Source organism: Phalaenopsis equestris, unplaced genomic scaffold (assembly GCF_001263595.1).
Source record: "Phalaenopsis equestris unplaced genomic scaffold, ASM126359v1 Scaffold000760, whole genome shotgun sequence".
Lineage (NCBI taxonomy): Eukaryota > Viridiplantae > Streptophyta > Magnoliopsida > Asparagales > Orchidaceae > Phalaenopsis > Phalaenopsis equestris.
Window position 1 is genome coordinate 371,955 of NW_018165200.1, and position 23,531 is coordinate 395,485.

General features: G+C 36.6%; 2 protein-coding genes across 4 annotated transcripts; one reads left to right on the forward strand and one right to left on the reverse strand.

Annotated features, from left to right (window-relative positions):
* The first annotated feature begins 3,524 nt into the window (after positions 1-3,524).
* Positions 3,525-6,562, forward strand: LOC110030762 (pentatricopeptide repeat-containing protein At4g04370). Its single transcript, XM_020733663.1, has one exon. The coding sequence runs from the start codon at positions 3,611-3,613 to the stop codon at positions 5,864-5,866; it is 2,256 nt and encodes a 751-aa protein (XP_020589322.1). The 5' UTR covers positions 3,525-3,610; the 3' UTR covers positions 5,867-6,562.
* LOC110030763 (31 kDa ribonucleoprotein, chloroplastic) lies at positions 5,720-23,160 on the reverse strand. Of its 3 annotated transcripts, none has more exons than XM_020733667.1 (5): positions 22,766-23,160; positions 8,072-8,170; positions 7,547-7,825; positions 7,278-7,437; positions 5,720-5,796 (listed from the first exon to the last, which is right to left on the reverse strand). In XM_020733667.1, the coding sequence occupies exons 1-4, from the start codon at positions 23,126-23,128 to the stop codon at positions 7,282-7,284; spliced, it is 897 nt and encodes a 298-aa protein (XP_020589326.1). In that variant the 5' UTR covers positions 23,129-23,160; the 3' UTR covers positions 5,720-5,796; positions 7,278-7,281. The 3 variants fall into 3 exon arrangements, with proteins under 3 accessions (XP_020589326.1, XP_020589325.1, XP_020589324.1); XM_020733666.1 differs by having other exon boundaries at positions 5,756-5,830; XM_020733665.1 differs by lacking the exon at positions 5,720-5,796 and having other exon boundaries at positions 7,227-7,437.
* Between the last annotated feature and the right edge of the window lie 371 nt (positions 23,161-23,531).

Genomic DNA, 23,531 nt, shown 5'->3' on the forward strand with positions numbered 1-23,531 from the left:
ATATATATATATATATATATATATATATATACATAAAGGCCTGTGTCTCTAGGTTGCTAACATGACTCAAGAAAAACAAGAAAAGCAGTCAGACATCCATGTGTCTTTTGGTGCAACTATTGAAATTTGGTAGAAATTTCTAAGTTTATGCATGTTCATGTGAAACCTAGGATGAGCAACCTCCTTATAAGTCATATAAATGGGATAATATTGAGATGTTATTTGGTCAAAGCAAGTAATATCTCTATATAGGAAGTTTGAGATCTTACAGAAGTAAGCACTATATCCTAAATCCCATCAAATTAGGAAGTTTGATAATCAGATAAATTGTAATGTCCTTCTTATGAACGTAATACAATTTTTTTTAATGAGTAATTACTATTTTATATTGACGTTATTCATTATAATAAGAACACCACCTCTATATTCAAGCACCAAAATAATAAGGTAATAATCACAAAGTAAAAAAAATAATAATAAAAATAAAGCATTGGATTAAGGTCTCAATATACTTGGCAAAATAATAAAAATTAAAAAATCTTAACCTCTGAATTAACAATAGCTCTAGCCTAAAACATTTCTCCAAATTATAAAAAAAAAAAAATAAATAAAAATAAAAATAACTTACAACACTCCACATGATGATAGTTGGTTCCCCTCTAATCCACTTGCTATAGATACTTTCTTTGATGTATTTAGACCACTATCGATCTTAAATATATCACATTGTGAGATTATAAACATTTTATTAATACATATCTTATAGACATTTCTAAAAACCATCCATTCTTGTGAAGAATGACAAATTCTCACCTCTTCAATGCATATACTTATTATGATTTTAAACATCAACCTGCAGTGGACTTCACTTTTATTTACCACTATAGCTCATATTATCTTAAGTTGATTGGTACCTTAGACGACTTAGTTTGCAGCTTCCTAATCTTAATGATTAAACTCACCATCTCTTATATTATGTTATATTATTATTATCACATCGTTTTCAAGTTCTTCACTAACACGTGTTACATGTATTTATCATGAAAGATGATATATATACCATAACTACCCATTAAGTGTATTAATCATTGCAGTATAAGGATAAATTTTATGCTTTATATCACATTAAACCACCTTATTGTAATAATGAAAAATCCTACTTATTCCACAGAATTGTAACTATGGGTGATCAAATTATTAAAAGGTGCGAACACTTTAGATATCTCAGGTCTATTCTTCAAAGTGGTGGTGATATAGATGGGGATGCTATTAGTAGAATTCAAATTGGTTAATTGTAGTGGAGGATGCTTTGGGCCTATTTAGTAATAGAAAAGTAGCACTTAGACTGAAAGGAAAGTTTTATAAGATGGAGGTGAGATCTGCAATGCTCTATGGCATATAATGTTGGCTTTTAAACGAGAAGCATAAAATTAAGTTACGTGTTGCCGAGATGAGAATGCTTAGGTGATGAATGGCTTTACACTTAGAGATAAAATGTGAAATGAATATATAAAATGAATGTATACATGATAGGGTTGGTGTAGCTCCTGTGACAGATAAAATTAGAGAAAGTCGTCTTAGATGGTCATCTTAGATAGTTTGGTCACATTAGTTTGGTCACATTAAACGTCGATCATCTGATGATCTGATTAGGAAAGTAAATGTTTTAGATTCGACTTTTGTTGAGAAAGGCAGAGGTAGACCTGGAAAGACTTGAGCATATTGTATAAAAATTGATCTTAATTTATTAGAATTAAATAAAAATATGACATTCAATAGAACGCAACGGAGAAAAAGGATTCATGTAGCCGACCCTACTTAGTGGGATAAAGGCTTGTTGTTGTTATTGTTGTTGGTTATTTTATGAGTTTGCTTTTTAACATGATTTATGCTCATATTTTATTGTGATTAAGATTCAAGTGTATAAGGGATTCAAAAGTATTGGAATTGATAGAATAATTCATTAAAAACAATGAAAAAATTTTGTAAATGTTCTCTTATACATGTCTTCTTGCAACTAGAGACACACTGCCACCATTTCAAACACATGGTTTATTAACATTGGAAGAACTATTCTAACTTATAATCTATAATATAAAATACTTTCGAGTAGAGAAAAATAGATACTACAAATCAAGTGAATATTAAACAGCTTCATATTTATGTCCATCTTGGTGCCATATTTATTTTAAACTATTATTATTATTATTATTATTATTATTTAATTTTTTAAGAGTTATTTAAACTAGTTTAGTAGCTGGCTAATAGTTGTTATAAAATAGTTCATAGTTAATGATTCATTATTCATGCAAACTTGAAGTGACTGACCTTGCCAATTCAAGGTTCTTCAACCTCCCATTTTCCTACTTGCATTTGTTTATCTCACCAAAGCATCAAAATTTAAATTAAGGGATCAATGTAAAAGATGAAGGCTCATTCTCTTGAAATTTCTCTCTTTTGCAAAATTTAAATCATAAAGTACATTTTAGGGCATGATTAAGGGAGCATCAACATATGATTTTAAAGCCAACTCAAGTGAATATGTACACAACACTTAATTGTTCTCACATCTCTCGCCTTCTGTCCATTGATAAACCTAGCCCGATTCTTGGATAATGGTTATTCCACTCTCCACACAAACTATAAACTAGCAATTCTCTCTCTCTACAATACTTTATACTTCATAGAACTAAACACCAATCCCAAGAACTCACGCTTACTTTTTTTGGTTCATCTTGTGCCACCCAAAACCAAGCTCTCATCTACACTTAGCCCTCACAAAAAATTTCTAACCTGACCAAACGTATTGGCCACATTTATAATTGCATCCTCATACAACCCTTTCAAGTTAAAGCCACATTTAATAGTTATTTCTCTTTTTTAGCAATTAATAAAATTTATGTTATTTAATTGCAAGTATTATGAGTGTAAAGTAAATGATTATAGGATTTTTATTTTATTTTTCTATCCTTTTGTTTTAAGTAAATAAAATATAACTTATTTATGTTTGGAATTTGTAATATCAGCAATTAATAAAATTTATGTTATTTAATTGTAAGTATTATGAGTGTAAAGTAAATGACTATTTTACAAACTTGAAAATCACTCAAATTTAGAATGACTATTTTACAAACTTGAAAATCACTCAAATTAGGTAAAGTTCACATGTAGGAAAACTAGCAATACAAGTCCAAACTTTCCTTGCTCGTCAACATTGTTACCATCATCATGTGTTGCCATTGTTGCCCACAGTCATTATCTCATTCATTATTTCCCCCATTTCCCACAACCCAAAACTTTGCCCATCACTGACTACAGTCATGCCACTTGAGCTCTTAAAGAAAAGTATCTGCTATAATCATCCTAATAATTATAGAGGTACAATTGACCTATTCCAATTATTTTATCCATCTTAAATCATTAAATTAAATCAACGAAAAAATATTAAATAAACTTAAAAAAAAATCAAAGTAGATTCAATTTCAATCATCTAAAATAAATCTTATGATATTCCAACTGCACCCCTAAATTAGTACTGCTGCCGGAAAAACCAAGCAATGTCACATCTAATGACCAGAATCCTAATGTTATCAGTCAATAAGAACAGTAGATGAAAAATGTAAAACCTTCTCACGCCACTAATCCCCGTTTAGCTCTTTTACCAGCCCCACCACGTCCTACTCCAACAGCCGCCGCAGCACTCCGGCCATGCAACCATCTACAGGATCTTCACCTTCTCCCCTCGACCGCTGCGTCAGCTTCTCACCCAAACGACTTCCCTCCTCTCCTCAAAACATGCGCCTTCCAAAACCTTCTTCCCCTTGGCCGCATCCTTCACCAGCGGGCTGTCGTACTGGGCCTCAACGCCCATCCCTACCTTGCAACCTCGCTCCTCCACATGTACGCTGTAAACGGTCACCCTTCCAACGCCCATCAGGTGTTCGACCAAATGCTCGTGAAAAACGTTGTTCCTTATTCAGCCCTTATCTCCGCATACTCTCGATCGGCTGATATCAACATGGCCTTCTCTATTTATAGTAAGATGCTGAATGACGGAATCCGACCAAATTCAGTCACTTTACTGGGATTGCTCTCAGGGGTCTCTGAGTTAGATCAGCTGCAGTGCTTGCATGCATTGGTGGTCCATTTTGGCTTTGAACATGATGTCATTATCATGAATTCTATGATGAATGTGTATTCATTGTGTGGGAGAGTAAATGTTGCTGGAATTTTGTTCGATTCAATGCCATACAAAGACAGAATTTCTTGGAATTCAGTGATTGCAGGGTATTCCAGAAATGGAGACTTAAAGAGTTCAATGGACTTGATGCATGGAATGAGACTAGCAGGTTTCTTCCCAGATCCACAAACATATGGCTCTTTGCTAGCATTACTCACAAACAATAATAGCAAATGTTCAGTTCAATTGGGCAGTTTGGTTCAGGCCTTAGTCATAACTTCTGGGTTTGCATCAGATTCCCATCTTGTTACCTCCCTTGTAAGCATGTATCTGAAATTCTGTGAACTGGACTACGCGTCTAAGCTCTTCGATCGATCGTTGGAGAAGGATGCCGTGTTGTGGACTGCAATGATCTCTGGTCTTGCTCAGAATGATCGAGCCAATGAAGCACTGTTAGTTTTCCATCAGATGTTGAGGTCTGCTCAACTGACACCATCGAATACAACCATAGCAAGCGCGGTGTCTGCCTGTGCTCAACTAAGAATGCCAAGAATTGGTGCTTCTATTCATGGCTTTGTCATGAGGCAGCAGCTGCCTTTAGATACTGCTGCTGAGAACTCTCTCATAACCCTTTACATGAAGTGCAGCAAGCTAGAGCAAGGCCATACGTTGTTTAACTCGATGGAGAATAGAGACTTGGTCTCCTGGAACGCAATTGTTTCGGGTTTTGCTAATAACGGGCATCTTGAGGAGGCAATTCATTTCTTCGTCAGAATGATTTCAGTGATGCAAAGACCAGACACAATCACTATTTTATCTCTCCTCCAAGGCTGTGCATCCTTGGGTGCACTCCAGCATGGAAGATTGATTCATAACTTCATGATCAGGCATGAGCTCAACTCTTGCCTTTCCATGGAGACTTCGTTGGTCGACATGTATTCCAAATGTGGTGATATTAAAATGGCACAGAAATGCTTCGATCAAATGTTGGAGCAGGATGTGGTATCATGGGGCGTGATCATTGCAGGATATGGGTGCCATGGAATGGGGGATGTTGCCCTTAGGATCTACTCCAAGTTTCTCAGTACTGAAATGGAGCCAAATAATGTCATGTTCCTTTCGGTGTTATCAGCTTGCAGTCACTCAGGGCTTGTTCCTCAAGGCCTGGCCATCTTCAATTCCATGAAAAAAGTGTATGGCATGGAGCCATGTATCGAGCATTGCGCATGCATTGTAGATCTCCTTTGTAGAGCTGGAAATGTAGAAGAAGCATTCAGATTCTTTCAGGGGAGGTCTCCCATGGCTAACGCTGATGTTTTGGGAATCATATTGGATGCTTGCAGGGAAAGTGGTGATGTTGCTGTAGCAGAAGAGGTTGTGGAGGAGATGATTAAGTTGAAGCCTGAGTCTGCTGGGAGTTATGTGCAGTTGGCACATAGCTATGCTGCAATGAATTGTTGGTATAGCGTTGGGGAGACGCTGAGAAGAATGAGGACATTGGGGTTGAAGAAGGCGCCTGGGTGGAGCTTTGTGGTGGTGAATGGGGATAAGAACACTTTCTTCGCTGATGATACTTCACATCCGCAGTGGGATCAGATTGTGTGGTTATTAAAAATCTTCAAAAATGAGATGAAAGACGTAAATTATGACCTGATGCAAGCACAGGAGATTTGCGATTGTTCATAGTGCAGGTGTTAATAAAATTTTACCTCGGATAATTTCTATTGGAGAAAATACAAAAAAGGGAGCGGAAGTAGAAAAGTTTATGAACTTGAATTTTTTTATGATTTGCGAAAAAAATTTATGCAGTTAAACTTAGGGCAAGTACTAAGCCACTTAAATTAAGAGTTTCTGCAATGCGTTATTATGGTTGTAGATTGCTTGTTATATGCTGCAAGGTAAAATTTGAAGGTTTCTGAGACGCTTTAGCATACATTGGAGGTTGCCCTTATCATCACGTTCACTTGATTCAAAAATACAATTGCCATACCGTATTTAAAAAATCTCCCGACATATGTATTTAAATGCCAGAGACAAATGTTTGCATCCAAGACATTACCGAAATTGTTAGGCTGCAATCTGTTGTTTAGTGTGTAACACTTGATAAAGGAAATAGAATAATTATAGGATGCATCATTGGGAGAGGAATAAGATTCAGTGACCAAAGAAAATGGGAAAATGTGTACTTGATATCAATTCATCAATATCCTATCCCATTTATTGGGTTATCTAAAAATAATACCCCGAATAGTCCCATGTGATCATTTATCGCATTTCTCCAATTAAGTCCTCAAAGCATACAAAATGATTCTTAAATGTAAAAATGTCATACAAAATTAATGCCAATTTAATCTCTTGATGATACAAAAACTAATCCCCAATTCAATCCATGAGATATCATTTTGGATTAATTTTGTAAAATTAATTAACTAAATTAGAGAAATGTGATATTCTAGGCTAAATTGACAACATACAGATAGTTAAGGGATTATTTTGAGATTTAGCCCCCATCAAATTACTGGAGGTTTGCATGCCTGTTAACCTCCATTACGAAGCATTATAACTTCAATATATTCACATTTATGCACAAATAGATACCAAACAAGAACAGGGTAGAGAGAAATAACAAAAAAAATAAATCTTGATTTCCATTGCTTGCATATGACAAGTCCATATATAACTATCCAATACTGTGGAAAAAAATCTGTGTTAGGAGCTCTATATGATAATTTGCATCAAGAATGACGAATTAAGGAATTTGTCATCTGTATTAAATATTGTATAATGTGAAAACTTTTCACGACAGGTTATGCATTAAAATTGTCATGTAGATTTATTAGTATACCTTGCATAATTGACCATTAATTTTACACGTGTTAAATGTCTCATTTTTTTAGAATGAATTGTATTAATTAATTAATAATAACAGCATCTGGCACACGTTTAGACTCTTAAGAGGAATCAGTCAAGCGCCCTTTATCATATTTTTTTCCCAATTCTCTCACGTCAATTAACAAAAAAAATCCTAAATGATTAAACTCATTATTTATCATTAAAAATAAATTACTTGTTTCTCACAGCAAAACAAATTTCTTACTGTGCTAAATCAAGCGATCATCAGTTTGGAATGGAATTTCTCCTTGAGGATTTGATTCCCTTGAGGTCAATAAAGATAGAATATCACCAGAAGATTGTTCTTCAGTTTTATAGGCTTGTGGCTTTCCAAGAACCAAGCGTATCTTCCTTCCCATTAATCTCTGAAAAAGTAAGAATAAAAGCAAAAAACTTAGTCCAAGCATATGCAAAAAATCTAAATAATAAAAACATTTGCATGCATATGAATAAAAAGCAAAAATACTTGTTTACCTTCTCATTATGAGCAGCTATTGCTGCCTCTGCCTCTTCTTTTGTGGCATAGGAGACAAATCCATAACCGGCTGATCTCCTCGGATTGCTTTGGAAAATGACTTCAGCAGATACCAGTTTCCCAACGTTGCCAAACAGCTCTCTTAGATCTCGAGACCTTACCCTCCAAGCCAAGTTGCCAACAAATACATTAAATGTTGTTGGAGCTATTGTTTCCAGACCGGGATTTTTCTTCAAAGACCTTGCAGACCCCACCTTTATTACTCGACCATTCAAGTCCTAGACACCGAGTTATCATGAAAAAATTCAGGAGGGATAGCGAAAGCAGATTTAATTTCATAACTAGGTTCCTTTTCCCAATTATGATAGCAAGCATTTTGTATAAAGGGGAACATAATTCAGCCTTTTTTTTCATTGGAGAAATCTTAATATTATTAAAATGCACAGGCTTAAAAAATATTTGAATAAGAATTCATATTACATCAATAAAAAATCGTTTAAAGCCTGACTTGAAAAAAAACTCACATAAGAATTCAGATTATTGAGAGCCAAAAGAGCCTCTTCCTCTGAAGCCATGGTGATAAATGCCAAGCCCCTGTTTCTGCTATTATCATACATGGAGAGCTGGAAAAATAAATTTTAATTACATAAAAATCACCTGCGGAAGCATAACCAAAGACATGTAACAAGCTAATATAAAATAATTGTAGCCTTTTGCGTATCAAACTAGGAAGAGATTAAGGTGATAAAATCAACTAAAAAGCAGTATAAATTTACAAACTTGACTTGTTCCTGTTGGCAGTTCAAAAAAGTAAGCGAAATTCTGGTCAAGTAGCAATAGATCCCCTGCAGAAAAAATCCTACTTTAAAGGCGGCTGCAATAAACTGAGCTTCAAGATCACGTGGATAAATTTTGAAGAAGCACGGGCATATACATTCTCTTCATGACGTGAGCTTCTCAAGGAAAAAAGAACTTCAACACATTTTCTATGAACTGAATATATTTTCAATTTCACTTGCTCAAAATTCGATTTGGCTAAAATGAATGAAATTTCTAGACTTCTGACTCCTGCATTTGCCTAAAACGAATGAAATTGCTAGACTTCTGACTCCAGCACTTGAGGTATCTACCAATACCATTGAAACTTGTCAATTTTGCTTTATTTTATCATACAAAAACAAAAAAAACTCTTAGTTTCCTTCAAAGGATGGCAAGGGAATTTATCACAATATTAGTTAGCTTGAAAAAGATAAGGTTTCATCAAATTTATAATAAGAGATTATGCTTTACTTAATTTTTCATTTACAACACACTGCTACAGTCCTAGACTCATTAGTTGGCTCAATCCCATGCTTCACCCACTTACCTTTGTTTCATTGTCTATATTATGGTATCACGTAATTACTATTTTCGGGAATTAATAAAGTTATTGTTTTTTTCCTCGATTCCTCAGATATGGGATCAGAGCAAGCCTTCCGCAGCTCTTATTTCTGATTTGCCAAGCCTGTCTTCGCCATGGGGTCATCGCGCAGCCCCTCTTCCATCAAATGGATGGAAATAGAAGATCCCCTTAACCCGTAATACATTCATGACTTCAATAGCCTTGGCCAAGCTCTCATCTCCAGGTGACGCAAGATGCTTATCACTCTTTCAGCCAAAAGTTCGGATTCAAAGGCGGTTTCGTTGCTCGCCTTGACGGTAATAATTCCAAACCCTTCAATTCTTGGATCCGCAATAAACATATCATGCATGCGTGTATAATTTATTTGGCATCCAAGGAAATCTCCACCAGCCTCCTCCATTCAAAAATGGCACAATAGATTTGGGTTGATCTTAAGGTTCGTTTTCAACAAAATAATGATCCCAAAATCATACAATTGGGCAATAAGTTGATGAATATGAGACATAATTAGCTTCTGGCAGCTCTTTATTACACCAAATTGAATACCCTGTGGCAGAAATTGAAATATTACGATCCCATATGCACTAACGGCAACTACAACTGCGATGGAGTTAAACCACTTGATGCACATTACCAAATGAAATATGTGATTGCTCTTCTCACGGGACTCAATAAATCCATTGTTCAAATTCGCAATTAGATCTTACTTATAGAACTGATACCCTATGTTGCAAGGTATTTTCCCTATTTTCCCACGAAAAAAAATAATGAAGTGTTGGAACATAATTGCCCAAGCACAACGGAATCAATGGAGTAGCTTTCGATGCCAGAAACATCATATTGATTCTTCCAACATTCAAATGAACAAAAATATAAAAAAGACGACTCATATTGCACTCATTGTAAATACTACAGATATATCAAAGAATATTGTTATAGACCTCATGGATATCTTCCTAGACATAAAAAATCAAAGAATTAAGGCAACATAAAACATCACTGCAAAATATTTCATCAACACAGTCGCAGCGCATGAATCTCTTAAAACCAACTTAACTGCTAACAATTCGGATAAGCATCAAATCCAACAATTGCTAACAATGTTTGCACAATACCCCGCCTACAACATGCAACTCAAATGAGGGCCACAGCAACATTACTGGTCCGTGTTAGAGTAATCAACCCTCTTCACCAAAGAAAGCCCACAATCCAATAGGCATATGTCTTGACATTTCATGATTAGCATCCATTAAACATTGGATAATTGATTCTAGTGCATTGCAATATATTTGCTCTCATGCTAAAATGTTCACATAATTAATTCCCAATAATAAAATTGTAACATTGTCTAATAAGAAGCACGTTCTAGTTAATTTTTTTGAAAATATTGAATTAAGCCGTCATCTACCTCTACATAATTCACCATTTATTCCAGACTTCTATTTTATTTTGTCTCGATGAGTTCACTTTTAGTAACCACATGGTGATAGTCTTTGGTAATTCATTTGTGATTCAGAAAACCAAACAAGAAAAGATGATTGGCAAGGGTAACAAATACCAAGACCTATATATTCTTAATTTAAGCAAGTCTAGTGCAATTTTTTTTCTCTGCTCATATTTCTTTCAATATTTGGAACTATAGTTCTGGACATCTGTTGAATAAGAAATTACATCATCACAAAAAACAATTAAATTGTAATCTATCTAATTTAAGCAAAAATTGACCATTGCTACATATTTCCTTTAGCCAAGCAACATAGATTACATTTTCCATTTCATAATAGAATGGCTAGTAAAGCTGTTGATAAGGTATATTGTGACATATGGGGCTCTTATCAGACCCAGGCACACACCATACATTGCTATTTTTTTTACCTTAGTAGATGATAATAAATGATTCACGTGGGTGTACCTCCTTAAGCACAAACTTTATGTCTCACGCAACTTACAAAAATTTATTAATATAGTGAACACACAATTCAAAAGTAAGGTAAAACACTTAGGTCTGACAATGCAAAACAGCTTGAATTTTCTAAACTATTTCGAAAATTAGAGATAATTCATTAATACTCTTGTGTTAATTGTTCTAAACAAAACTCTGTTGTGGAAAGAAACATCAACACCTACTACATCTGGCTCTTGCATTATAGTTTCAGTAATGTGTTCCCGTATGATCTTGGAATGAGCGTGTTTTAATGACAACTTATCTTATTAATGGAACGAGGTCACTAATTTCAAACTGCAAAAGTCCAAATGAGCTTTTATATGAAAATAAAAGACAGAGATTACAATCATGTCAGAGTTTTTGGGTGCTGCCCTCCTCCGCATCACCAATGCATTGAAATAAATTCCACCCACAAGCTCACATCAGAGTCTTTTTTAAGTTACCTCCTAGCATTGAAGGGTATAAAGTTTAAGATATTGAGAATAAACAATTACTTATCACTCGAGATGTAATATTTCATAAAAAATAAATCCCATTGCATTCCATGACTAAAAATGAAGGTACCATAGACACATTTGCAAAATTGGTATTGCCCAATTTTTCAATGATTTTAACACTTCGCATGAAATAGAACGTTATAAGAGAATAAACATATTCCAACTTCACATCACTAAACGCTATTATCTTAGTTGATCCTACACCTCACGTAGATAATTTTAACATTTGTCAATCAACTTGCACTGTTTGGATTCCTTCCCATCTCACCGAACATCATTGCAATTTGCTTTTTAATAAGGAAATCAATCCTCATAAACTTGACACATCATTACATAGTCATAGAAACAAATAACAACTATCTAAATTTATATCATATGATATTTTTTCAAGCTCTTATAGAAATTATATATCAGAAATCTCCTTACAGTTCGGCCAGGCTCTTTTTTGAGGGGGGGACTTATTATAAAAATAAATTAATTAAATAAATAGCACTAATTTATTATCTTTGATAAATTAAATAATATTACAAGTATTTCAATCTATTTGATATATTTTAACAAAACAAATATAGATAATACTTCAATAAATGTATGCAAAATAATTAATAAACAAATACAAAAAAAATTTAATACAAATATACATTAGGTGTATACAAAAATGAATTTTTCTTTTTTAAATATAGGGGCATTTACATACATACCACACAATTCTGATGTATATACACATCTAACATATAAACTCCACTTTTTACAATTATACCACACAAATTTTCATATCATATCTAAAGTATCACTATTTTAATTTTCAAAAAGTAAAATATATATTTTTTATGAATAGTTAACGTATTTATGTAAAATTTGAAGTTTAGGTGTTAGATATGTAAATATATAGGAATTGGGTGGTATGTATGTAAATTCCACATCATGTCAAGCTCCCTGTGTAATTTAGGCTCTGTTTGGCACCTCGTATAAGCGTGTTTGGTGTTTTCAAAACGCTGCTCCATTGTTTATTCCATGTGTTCGCATCGTGTATCCGAAAACGGCATTTGACATCTTTTAATAGACGCGGCCGCGGGATCGCCGCGGCCCGCATCTTCAATCCGCGTTTGAGGGATTTTTTCCTCCCGTGCCCTTCTGTCCGTCTCCTCCCTCGCTAGACCGTTGTTGCCCAAGGTCACTTCTCCCTCGCCTCTCCCTCGATTGCTCCTATCGACAGATCCCGGATGGTAGCTTGCAATATTATGCTATAATATTCATTTTGGGAGGTTTTCTCATTGCACTGGTTATCTCTCTGCGGTTTTCTGATTTTGTGGATTTATTTGAATAATTGTTTTGCGATAATTTACGTTTTTTGTTGATCGAGCTTGGTTTCTAAAAATTCTCACAACTATTTTGAATATTGAAGGGAGGATGAGCTCCAGAATTTCAGAGACCTACCGACGAGTGCTATGCAACTCTCCATGGATGTGTGTTTGTCCCGCCGCCTTCCCTGCAAATCCTTCTAGTTGTTTTTTGGCGCCCGTTCCCTGCAGCAGTCCAGCTTCCTGGTTTCCAACAGTCTGTTTTCCTAATTGCCTTGCTTAACGTCGTCGTTCTAGCTTCCATTGTGATCAACTCGTCTCTTCCCTCGCCGCTCTCGCTCTTTACCGCCTTGGCTTGTGATGCTGCGAGCTCTGGGGGTGATGGCTTATCCGTGGAACTCAGATGGTGTAGTGAGAGCGCTGGGTGGATATATTATCAAGTAGGGGGAGTGTCCAGTGAAAGTCTCAGACCAAATTTCTATGCAATCAATGCAGTGGTTTATTTAGTGCAGATGCCTCTTTTTGTGCCACCCTTGGTTTCCTTCTTCATAGTGGAAGGTTTTTTTCTGATCTTATAGCGCTTTCATGTCGAATCGAAAGAAAGACTTAAGAAATTTAATATGCGACAAACATATGCTTTAGTTGTTTCATGATTAGATGCATCATGAATTCATGATGATGACATTGATGCATCAACCTCTTCCGAAACTTTTCCTATAGCAAGCCCTTCCTCCGAAGCTTTCCTTCAGAATCTTTACTGCAGTAGACCCTCCCTTGGAGCTTTTCCTTTTTCTGCAGGCCATACCCTGCAGTTTTTTTCCTATTGGTTATCTACTTCTCTGCAACTACTCTGTAGCATTTCCTGTAAGAGTCTTCTGCCTACCTACAGATATTGCAGAAACTGCAATCAAAGACAACCGGAGTCAACTAGAAGTGAGATTTTCCTGTAGCTTGTCTACTTCCCTACAAATTCCCTTGCCGCATTACTTGTAGGAACCTTCTACCTATGTACAAACACTGCAGAACAACTTTAGTTGTCCACTTCTCTGCAAACTCCTCTACAACATTATTTGTAGGATTATTTCACCTACCTACAGACACTGCAAGAACTACAGTCAAAGACAATTGCAGTTATCTGTATCCCTAGAAACCCCACTGCAGCATTATCTGTAGAAGCTTTCCGCCCACCTATAGAAACTGCAGAAACCGCAGTCAAAGACAAATGCAGTACGAGATGAAGACTTCAAGTTCTATCTCATAGTTTATTCCTAACCCATTGTTTGATGTTTTCAAATCCAAGTTGAACATGATTTTTTAACCATGTTTCAACTTAAGGAGTGTCAGAAATTATATTATGAAATAATTTCTTCGTATTAGAAATTATGATAGTTAAATTTATTTCCTAATATAATTTTATTTTCTTTACTATTTTAGTTTTATTTCCTTCGATGGATTTCCTTTCCTATTTTAGGCTTTCCTATTTTATATTATTTCATTTATCTCTAAAATAATTAATATAAATTGATTAATTGGAGATATTAGGCGATGCATATTTCCTTTTATATTATTTCTTTATTATTGTTTTCTGATTCTATGAGTCATGTAAAAGTTATTTATGCCCCATTTTATATCAATGAAATTTCGCTTTATTCTAGATTACTCTAAATTTCAACACTTTTGTATAACACTAACTTCTACCACACTCCTTTTAGTGACAAACTGGTAGTTCACATCGCCACCAATCCCAACTTCAATGAGTGTACCAAACACATTAAAATTGATTGTCATTTTGTCTGAGATAAAGTGAAAGATGAATTCATTAGACTCATGACTATTATGTGACAACTCGAACTTCAATACTTTTGTATAACACTAACTTCTACCACACTCCGTTTGGTGACAAACTGGTAGTTCACATCGCCACCAATCCCAACTTCAATGAGTGTACCAAACACATTGAAATTGATTGTCATTTTGTTTGAGATAAAGTGAAATATGAATTCATTAGACTCATGACTATTATGTGACAACTCGAACTCTCCCCCATCAAAGTATTGTCCGCTTTAGCCTAATGGCCTGACAGTTTTGCCCCGTTGGTGTAACTTCCCTGGAGGACGCCCGTCCTAAGAGTGCTCCAGAACAAGCACACTTAACTTTGGATTTTCTGATGAAATTTCAATGTTATACCAAAAGGTGCTTCGACGTTTAAGAGTTTGCCTTCAATCTACCTAAGGAGCTTCACAATCTCCCCCACTTAAGTACTTGATGTCCTCATAAGTGATCTATACCCATAATCATCCAACAAGCAAATAAGATTCTAGTGGTGCACCTACAAATTTAAAAGGTGGTTCCCATGACATAGCACTTTGTTCGGTATTGCCAACCAGGAAGAACGAAAATTAAGCAGCTAAATTAGGAGTTTTCTATAATTAAGAGCTTTCTTATTTAAATTATTTCTAATATTTTTATTATAATTTATTTCCCTTTTAGCTGGATATTTAGATTAGGAATATGTATTATTAAGTTACCTAAAAGAAGTTGCCTAAAATAGATTATACAGAATATTTTGTACCTAAAATAGATTGTAAGAATATTATTTAATGGAATGAAAGCAAGGGAAAAGGCATCGAGACTATTCAAAATTCAACATATTTTTCTCAAAACTTTGACATGGTATTAGAGCTAAAATTTTGCCCTAACTGCCAATAATTATTGTAGGACCGTCAAGACTCCCTTCCCGTCGTCCTTCATGTGGGGAGGGAGAAATTCTTTCTTTGCCTTGATTCTCGCTCTCTGCTCTTTGTCTCATTATTTCTTCGCCTACGTCGTCTTCGTTCTACTTTGTCTTCCTTCGACTCGACTAATTTCGACAAAGCCTCTCCTTCGTTCAAACTTTGGCAAACCCTAAATTTTCGGCTTTGTCTACTTCGCTGGATAGTGATTTAGGTTTTCTGTTTCCTCATTGCCTCCTCAGTTTTCTCTATTTTGAGCTTGCGAATTCTAGTAAGATTCACACGGCGCACTCAACCTTCTAGTCATCCGATCTATTTTCCCTTCAAAAGCTTTGAGTTTTGCTTTCAAGATTTGATCTTTTTGGTTGGTTTCCTCAAGTTTGGAGGCGAGAACAAAAAAAATTTTCTGGTATTCAGTGTATTTGTAGCGGAAGCATTCTATGGCTAAGTCTTTCTGTTGACGTTTCTAGGAAAGTTGTTTCCTTAAACTTGCAATGTCGCGTTATTCTGTAGCTTCTTTTCCCAAATTTCTTCTCCTCATTAATTTCTCCTCTGTTGCCGATCTATGGGAACAAGGATTCTTTCCATGAAATCTGAAGTGTTTCCCACTGGTTAAAAAAAGGGAAGCTTTTGCTTTTTTTTTTCTTAGGAGCGATCTATTTCGCATCAACTTTTGATCTTCTGCACTTTTGCTTCAGCTTCGTCCGCTTCGACTCCGGCTTTTTTGTCGCACTCAAGGATTGAAGGCTTCGACACTTCTTCCTAGACCCACAACTTAGCCATCTTGACTTTAGCACTTTTGGCGTGAAGATTATGGAACAAATCGTCATCGTCGTCGCAGTAAGAATCAATAGCATTTAGAACGTATAACAGGATGTAGATCCTACTTGTGGGCTATGATCAGTAACATTTGGATTGGGATGCAGATCCCACTTATAGGTTATGATCGATAGCATTTGAATCGTGTAACTGTATCATATTTGTGGGCTATGATTGATAGCATTTAGATCGTGTAACTGGAAGCGGATCCTTCTTGTGGGTATGATTCGAATTTCTGGACGACAATGATAATGAATTTCTTACTTTTCTTCGGTCAAATCATGTTACGGTTCAGGAGCTGTCTCAGAGGCTTCAACATTCTCGGCTTCGGCACCTTCGACTTCGACACTTACGGCTTGAGGATTTTTTTGTCCCGGCAGTGTTATCAGTTTCTTGTTAGTAAATTGATGTTTCTTGATCAGTTAGCATCAATTTGAGGGGGTGTCAATTAGGAAGCACGGAAATTAGACAGCTAAATTAGAAGTTTTCTATAAGTAGAAGCTTCCTTATTTAAAATATTTCCAATATCTTTATTATGATTTATTTCCATTTTAGTTGAATATTAGATTAGAAATATGTATTATTAAGTTACCTAAAATAAATTATACAGAATATTTTGTACCTAAAATAGATTGTAGGATTATTATTTAATGTAATGAAAGCAAAGGAAAAAAGCATCGAGACTATTCAGAATTCAACATATTTTTCTCAAAATTTTGACAGGTATAACACTTAGTTTCTCATCTTCTAGCTAGTGCAATGCTCTGATATCATTTGTAACAGCCCAAACTCTCTCCCATTAAGGCATTATCCGCTTAGGCCTAGTAGCCTCACGGTTTTACTCCGTTGGTGTAACATCCCAAGAGGTCGCCCATTCTAAAAGTGTTTCAGGACAAGAGCGCTTAACTTTGGAGTTTCCAATGAAATTCCACAATTATACCAAAATGCACCTCGAGATTTAAAAGTTCAGCTTCAACCTACTTACCTGGTTTCACATATTTAATCATCACTCCAACTTGCAGACATGTTCATTAAACCCATCACATCAACACATCTATCTTCGTTTTTATACAGGATGAGTATCAAAATATCTAGTGTCCATTGCGAGCAGGCAGCATCAAAGTTAGAATAAGATGTTAGGTTCACCTGTCATTTTCCATTCATCGCACACCAATACAGTTCTACGCTCATTCGTAGGCTCAGTCCCTGGCTTCACCTTGTTGCCTTTGTGTTATGGTATGACTCATATACCATATAGGGACAGACGCTGGATCGAAGCGGAGAGGAATAATCTGTCCAAATTGAGAAGTTACATGGTTGGGGTGCGGGGGCAAAGCCCCGCGGTATGGTACAAACACATTACTCCTGTACCATACTGCAGGGCTTTGCCCCCGCACCCCAACCCATGTAACTTCCCAATTTGGACAGATTCTTCCGCTTTGCTCCGCTTAGATCCAGCGTCTTTCCTTATATTGCGTCTGTCCTTATATTGTATATGAGTCATACCATAACAAATCTCCACTTTGGCGAATATCCAGCCCCTTAGGAGAAAAATATCTGGGAGTTATGCCTGCACCACTGTGGGTTGGGCCACCATGCTTCTCTAGCAACTGCAAACATTCAACAAGTCCAAGCAATACAAGAACTTGTTGATAGTAACTGGCTTAGTCAACATATCAGCTGCATTCTCATCAGTATGAACCTTCTACAACAGTATCTCCCCAAAAGCGATCAATTTTATATCTTGTGGTACCTGACATCAATATGCTTGGTTCTCGCATGGTACACCTGGTTCTTAGCTAGATAAATAGCACTCTGACTGTCACAATGCAACTGAACTCCACCTTGCTCAACGCCCAGTTCCTTTACTAGCCCAGCAAGCCATAAAACTTCTTTAGCAGCTTCAGCTACTGCCATGTACTCAGCGTCAATTGTAGATAATGCCACAATAGACTGAATTGTTGATTACCAACATATAGGTCCTCCACCAAGAGTAAACACATACCCAGTTGTAGACCTTCTGCCATCCAAATCACCTGCGTAGTCTGAATCAACGTACCCACAACTGAAGAATCATTCTTCTGACTGCCAAAAATAATTCAATGTCCTACAGTACCCTTCAGATACCTGAAAATCTAATTGACTGCTTCCCAATGTCGTCTTCCAGGTTTAGCCATGTATTTGCAGACTTGACTAACAGCATGAGTCAAATCAGGACGAGTACATACCATAGCATACATCAAGCTGCCAACTGCACTAGCATATGGAACATTTTTCATGTCTTCCATTTCTGTATCAGTCTTAGGACACTGTTCTGAAGAAAACTTAAAATGATTTGTCCAAGGAGTGCTCACAGGCTTTGCATTGCTCATCTCAAACCTTTACAGCAATTTATCAACATAGCCTCGTTGAGATAGACATAACAGTCTTGAGCCTCTGTCTCGATCAATCTCTATTCCAAAAATCTTCTTCGTAGGTCCCAAGTCTTTCATGTCAAATTTCTGGCTCAATAAAGCTTTCAAACCACGAACATCACTCATATTCTTTGCAGCAATCAATATATCATCAACACACAGTAACAAAAAAATAATAGAACCATCATCAAGACTCTTCATATAAACACAACAATCATACTCACATCGTATGTAGTCAATCTGCATCATGTAGGAGTCAAACCGTTTGTACCATTGTCTTTGAGACTATTTCAACTCATACAGCGATTTCTTTAACCTGCAAACCAGATGCTTTTGTCCAGGTTGAGCGAGCGAACCCTTCTGGCTGCTCCATGTAAATTTGCTCCTCCAAATCACAATGTAGGAAAGCAGTTTTAACATCTATCTGCTCCAAATACAAGTCTCAAATAGCTACTAATGCAAGCATTGCCCTGATTGAACTATGTCTGACCACAGGAGAAAAAATTTCATCATAATCTATTCCCTTCTGCTGCGTCCCTTCTGCTGCGAAAAGTCGAGCCTTGAACTTTTCCCCTTCTTTTTCTGATACTGTTGGTTTCCTTTTGTAGACCCATTTGCACCCAATAACCTTCTTTCCCTCTGGAAGCTGAACTAGCTCTCAAGTGCGGTTTTTCTGCAAAGACTTCATCTCCTCAATCATTGCACCCATCCATTTTTCTTTCTCCTGGCTAGTGATAGCTCCTTGAAAAGTGGTTGGATCATTGTTGCTGATGAGAAGTGCTGAGACTAAGTCTTCTTCATAACCCAATCTGCTAGGAGAGCTTACATTGGTGTGTCTCTATCTATCTCTGACTAGATTATAATTCTGCAGATCATCAGGAATAGATTCACCAGGTGTTGGATTTGAACTTTCATCTCTCTCAGAAGCTACTGACTGCTGTTTTAAATCCATCTGCACTACATCTGAACTGGAACTCTTCTCTGACACCTTGTCTTGATTCTGTTATAACATAAACTGCTCATAAAAAACTGCATCTCTGCTGATCACCATATTCTTTGCAGTCGGATCCCAAAACTTGTATCCTTTCACACCTTTCTTGTAGCCCAAAAAGATGCACTTTTTTGGATTTTGCATCAAGTTTGGATCTTTCATCTCCAGGTACATGCACATAAGCAGGACATCCAAAAATCCGTAAATTATCAAATTTAACTGGATTACCTGTCCATACCTCTTCTGCGACTTTGCTACCTAATGATGCTCGAGGTGATCTATTGATGAGATAACATGTCATATTCACAGCCTCTGCCCAGAAACTCTTAAGAAGCTCTGCATTCAGTCTCAAGAACCTTGCCCTTTCAGTTAAGGACATATTCATCATTTCTGCCACATCATTCTGTTGTGGTGTCTTCCGCAATGAAAAATGTCTCTGAATCACATGCTCCTCACAGAACTTCTGAAACTGTGAATCTGTGTACTCTGTGTCATTATTAGACCTCAAATACATGATATTTCTACCAGTTTGGTTCTCCATCTCAGTTTTCCATATCTTAAATTTAGAGAATATTTCAGATTTTTGCTTCAAGAAATACAACCAAATTTTCCTGGAGAAATCATCAATAAAGGTAACGAAGTACTGAGATCCATCCAATGACAACTCCCTAGTAGGGCCCCATACATCAGAATGCACGTAATCAAGAATCTTTTCAGTTTTATGTTTTCCGGTCATAAAATTGGTTCTAGTCTGTTTTCCAAGAATACAAAACTTACAAAGATCGAGCTTGCAGCTTTTAACTCCATACAACAGAATTCTTCTATGCAATTCTGTCATCTCACGTTCACTGAGATGACCCAGACGCATATGTCATAGTTTTGTGTTGTCATTATCTGACTCAACAGAATGAACTCCACCTACAACTGTACTCCCCAATAGTTTGTAGATATTGCCTGCAATTAACTTTCCTTTCATCACCGTCAGTGCGCCCTTAACAATTCTGATGGTTTCTTTATCCTCATATGCCTTAGGAATGAAACCATTTCTATGTAAAGTGCCCAAGGAAATCAAACTCTTCTTTAGAACTGGAATATGTCTGACATCACATAATGTTCTAACTGTGTCATCATACATCTTAATCTTGACATCTTCAATACCAACAATATTGCAACATCTATCATCACTTAAATAAACTAAGTCATAATCAGTTGACATGTATGAAGTAAACCACTCTATGTTATGTGTTATGTAATAAGAGCATCCTGAATCAAGAATCCATGCATCTATGAACTAAGTTGATGAAACTGAAAACATATCGTCATCACTGCAATCTGAATTGTCACATACAGACTTCGATGAAATATCATCTTTCTCCTCAGTCTGCTTCTTCAGTTTTGGACAATATTTCTTCATATGAGCTGGCTCCTTGCACTTGTAGCAATGAATTTCCTTTTTGCCTCTAGACTTTGATCTAGAATTTCGCCTTCCAGATCTCTCCTTCTCTTTCTCCTTCTCTTTCTTTTCTTCCTTTCGCGTACCTGCTTACTCTTCACATATAAACTGTCACCTTGAGAGTTTTCCCCTGCATTCTATTTCCGCTGGTTGTGAGCCAACAATGTTGCAGTAATCTCATCCACTTTGATAGTTTATTTCCCATATGTCAGAGTAGTCACCAGGTGTTCATAGGAAGAGAGCAACGAACAAAACAAAATCATCGCTCGATCTTCATCCTCAATACTCACATCAAGCCGTGATAAATCAGTGATTATTTGATTGAAGCCATTCACATGCTGTGCCAGATCAGAACCTTCCTGCATCTTCAGCCCATACAACTTTTGTTTCAGATACAACTTGTTTGTCAGAGATTTTGCCATAAACTGAGTTTCCAATTTCTTACAAATTTCTCCTGGAGATTTCAGATTCATCACGTGATACATAACCTCATCTGTTATGCATAGTCGTATTGTCGCTGCCGCTCGCTGCTGCAATTCTTCTCAATCTTCATCCTCCATGGCATCAGGTTTTATTGCCCGCAAAGCTTTCAAGATTTTCTGTTGAGCCAATAGATCTTTCACCCTGGTTTATCACAATCCGAAGTTATCAGTTTTGTCGAACTTCACCACCTTGAATTTTGCACTAGAAAATGTCATCTGAAAATTAACTCCTGCAACAAAATTCTGCAACAAAAAATTTTTTGCAAATTTCTCTGCAAAAATCTTTAGAACTTTTTTTTTTTTTTGTAAAGAGGAAAGAAAAAATTTGAAAAAAAAAATCCTTCAAAATCTTCTAACAAAACAAAAAATTTCATCTCCGTCTCCAAGAAAAAAATAAATATTTCATTTATTTCCTCTCCTTATCCAGCAAAGGAAATTTTTAATTAAATTTGCTTAATTTAATTTAAATCAATTTAATTAAAAAGCTTTCCTTTAATTTTGAAAAGAAAACTTTCCTTCACTGTATCTTTCGTTTCTGGAAATTCAATATATATATATATATACTATGTTTTATGTCCACTGTATATTTATTGGTATCCTATACTCGGTATTTTTTAGGAATTAATAAAGTTGCTGTTTTCTTCCTTTCTTTTATCACCATTTTTCTGATAGCTTTATAAAGCAATTCATGATGTCTGAAACAATTTGATTACAGAGATCTTCTCTTCAATTTCAGGGCTAACACCCACTCTTCCTCAAGGTCTTCCAACGATGATAATTTTAGTAGCCTTTTGGATTGCAAATTGTATTGCAATTCTCTTCTTTTCAGGTCTTGATAGTACTCCTAACTGTCATCCTTAAGGAGTTTCATAATATTTGGACAACATCTAATTTTATAAGTTCTTAAGCGTAAGAAACATATTGCAAGAATCAAGCTTGGATTCGTCAAAGTAGTTTCGCACGTTGGCAGAAATATAGAGAAAAATCAACAATTGCCTAAACCGAGAAATGTGCCGATAGAAAGCCCTAAAGTTTAGGAAGCAGGCTAATAAATCAAACGCATCTATTTGCCTGAAGAAACAAAAAACTAAAGAATCCAAAACAGCCAGCTAAATAGAGCAGCCAATAGAAAGAAATTCATCAATCCAATTTACGGAAAGGAGGAGAAAGCGAGAAGCAAACCTCAACATCTACCACAGTCCCGTGCCTTTCAAAGAGGCTCTTGATCTCCTCGGCGGTGCAGGTCCAGGGTATGTTCTGCGCAATTAGCCTCCTCCTAGGCGCTGCAGGTCTATCTTCGGATTCCTCTGCTTCTTGTTCAGATACCAACGCGGCCGAGCTTCCGACCGGAGAAGAAGCGAGAGGAGTGCATTGCCGCTGGATGAGGGTTGCTTTATTTCGTTGGTGAAAGAAGGGGAGCAATGAAGAGGAGGAGGAGGAGGAGGAGGAAGTGAAGAGGGGATTCAGTTGATAGGATTTTGACGACGGAAGAAAGAGGAGTGTTGGAGCAGAGAGTGGGAGATGACGGACGAGAGAAAGCGCCATGGGTGCAGCTCGAAATAGCCATATGCCATAAACTGCAGATTTTGTGATAGAGAACGGTTTTGCTAATGTAAACCTTGTTTAGTCTCGTAATCCGGATCGGTTTTCTCAATACCGAGTTGCCTAGGCCGGTTTTGGGGTGTAAGGCTCCGTTTGGGGCCGCTTTTTTGCGGCTTCGCGGCCCTAAATTGCGATAATTTGACGTTTGGCTCGTAACTTCGCGGCAATTGAAAGCTAAAACGGAAGAGAAGCGGAAAGCCATCTGCTACCCACGGCGCAGCTTCGCAGCCTGAAAAAGGCTTGTTTTGCCCTCGCGAAAATGCCCGCGATCTTCTTCCCGCCTCGTCCCGCCCTCCCGCACACCCGCACGCGAAAAAGCCCACGGCGCAGCCTCCTCCACGCAGCC

What these genes read in the sequence shown, in the direction of transcription:
- LOC110030762 (XM_020733663.1), top strand. Translation starts at nt 3,611, where the DNA reads ATGAAAAATGTAAAACCTTCTCACGCCACTAATCCCCGTTTAGCTCTT.
- LOC110030763 (XM_020733667.1), bottom strand. Translation starts at nt 23,128, where the DNA reads ATGGCGCTTTCTCTCGTCCGTCATCTCCCACTCTCTGCTCCAACACTC. An exon ending in TCAATAATCTGAATTCTTAT is followed by an intron (nt 7,826 to 8,071) that starts GTGAGTTTTTTT and finishes CTCGGTGTCTAG; the next exon opens with GACTTGAATGGTCGAGTAAT. An exon ending in TAGCTGCTCATAATGAGAAG is followed by an intron (nt 7,438 to 7,546) that starts GTAAACAAGTAT and finishes TTACTTTTTCAG; the next exon opens with AGATTAATGGGAAGGAAGAT.